Genomic DNA, 1,920 nt, shown 5'->3' on the forward strand with positions numbered 1-1,920 from the left:
GTGTGTGTGTGTGTGTGTGTTTGTGAGAGAAAATGTTATCTCTACTTCCTGTTAAAGCTGTAGATGGACTGGGCTGTCAATGTATGCTCTTCAGTTTGTTTGTTTTTACCCTGATTGTGTTTGGAAATGTTTAGTCGAGCGCTGTTAATTGTACCTTGAAAGATTTATTGCGAAAACTTCAAATGGACTCTTATTGGCACTATTTGTGGTTTTATTTAAGTTTAAATGCTCATAAATGAAGTCATAGTTTGAATTCACGGATGTTTGTTGCTGTTACTCCTCTTGTCTAGCTGTCTCTGTTTTGTTGGCAGTAGCTAACATCTCCATTTCTGTGTCAGGATTTCCGAGATGCAGTTGCCAAAGCGACTCGTGCGAGCGGGAAGCCGCCGGTCGAGGAGAAAGTGTTGAATCAGATCTTATACTATCTGCCCCAACTCTACGAACTCAATAAAGACCTGCTGAAAGAGCTGGAGGAGAGAGTGGCCCACTGGTAACACACATAAACAATATGAACGCTAAATGTGTTGCGAATTAATTTCATGTCATTTTTGTGTTTGAGTAGCATGTATGTTTTGTGGATAGCAGTAGAGAGAGTTCAAAAAAGGATGCAAAAGAATGAGGGTATTTAGAAGTTGGATGGTGTTTATTAATCTTTTTAAGAAGTCTAAATTATAATAAAAATTCCTACATTTCTCATTTCTCAATTTTGTTTCTGGCTACTGCAGGTCTGATCATCAGAGATTGGCTGATATCTTTGTTCAGAAAGGTCCATATCTGAAGATGTACTCTACCTACATACGAGAGTTTGACCATAATGTGGCTCTGCTGGATGAACAATGTCGCAAAAATCCTCCTTTTGCTAACGTTGTGCGTCAGTTTGAGGTAGGAGTTTGTGCGGGCCGCCACAAATAAATCAATGTATGGGAAACACTGGACACTGTTTTAGTAGTTGTTGCATGATTCTACACCTACGGACAATGAAAAATGCTTAACTTATTGCATGTAGCTTATTTTAACTGTAAATGTTAAGTTCAGTAAATATACTTGTAGTCAAGTATAGGTATTTTTTAATACTTAATACATTTGCAGCTGCATTTTATTGTTATTATTTTAATTATTTAATTGTTTCTATTTCTTTAACTTTCTTATTAAAGTTATTATCATTAATAATAATAATTATAGAAAGAAAACCGAAAAGAAGCTTTCTCCAATCACATTGTATTTAGTAGATCAAAAAATATTTCTGATGTATCTGATATTTCTGATTAAAAAAAATTACTTTTGAAATGATCTAAAATTACAACATACAAGCTGTATAACATACTACATAACATACTGTGCATAATATACTATTACACTGATTAATCAATGCTGAGTGGTCTTTTGTTAAAGGGGATATGTGTACTTTTTAAAACCGGGAAACCTGTTTGAAAACAGTCATATACTGCGTTTCCATTACCATTATTGTAAATTAAAAATGCGCCCAATATCGCAATCCTATATATCGCAAAAAAGGTTTTTATGCTGCCATGAGGTGGTTTTTCAGGCAATTTGAAAAAGTAAACCGTTTCACAAAACTGCAATGAAATGTTATATATTTTTTTGCATTTGCAGGTAAATAGTGTATGTGAAAGTCACATGATCATTTTTAATGTACTATAACCTCCAAAAAACACCTCATACGTGGCCGCTCTCAAGTATAAGGGGCTCTCCTTGCCATTAATGCTTTAATAAACCCTTATTTACACTGCACACTCCGACGCAGCCACTCCAGTCACTGCTTGTGTTTTCACCAGCCGCTGCGGTATGCTTCAGAACGCTGAACACATGAGTTCAGAACTTTCAATGCTGCTTCGCCAAAGATACACTACACTATCCTTCGATGAAAAATAATGGCTAGTGCGGTGGCTGCGATTTTAC

The 1,920-nt window shown here is 35.8% G+C and overlaps 2 protein-coding genes across 2 annotated transcripts in view; one reads left to right on the forward strand and one right to left on the reverse strand.

Moving 5' to 3' along the window:
- acot18 (acyl-CoA thioesterase 18) overlaps positions 1–1,920 on the reverse strand; it is a 446,653-nt gene that overhangs the window by 295,615 nt on the left and 149,118 nt on the right.
- LOC107597032 (FYVE, RhoGEF and PH domain-containing protein 6-like) overlaps positions 1–1,920 on the forward strand; it is a 55,795-nt gene that overhangs the window by 24,872 nt on the left and 29,003 nt on the right. Inside the window, 2 exon segments of the mRNA XM_016287937.1 lie at positions 339–490; positions 726–882. Of these exon segments, the coding sequence (XP_016143423.1) occupies positions 339–490; positions 726–882 (309 nt within the window).

This window comes from Sinocyclocheilus grahami, unplaced genomic scaffold, assembly GCF_001515645.1.
Source record: "Sinocyclocheilus grahami isolate Dianchi unplaced genomic scaffold, SAMN03320097.WGS_v1.1 scaffold226.1, whole genome shotgun sequence".
Taxonomy (NCBI): domain Eukaryota; kingdom Metazoa; phylum Chordata; class Actinopteri; order Cypriniformes; family Cyprinidae; genus Sinocyclocheilus; species Sinocyclocheilus grahami.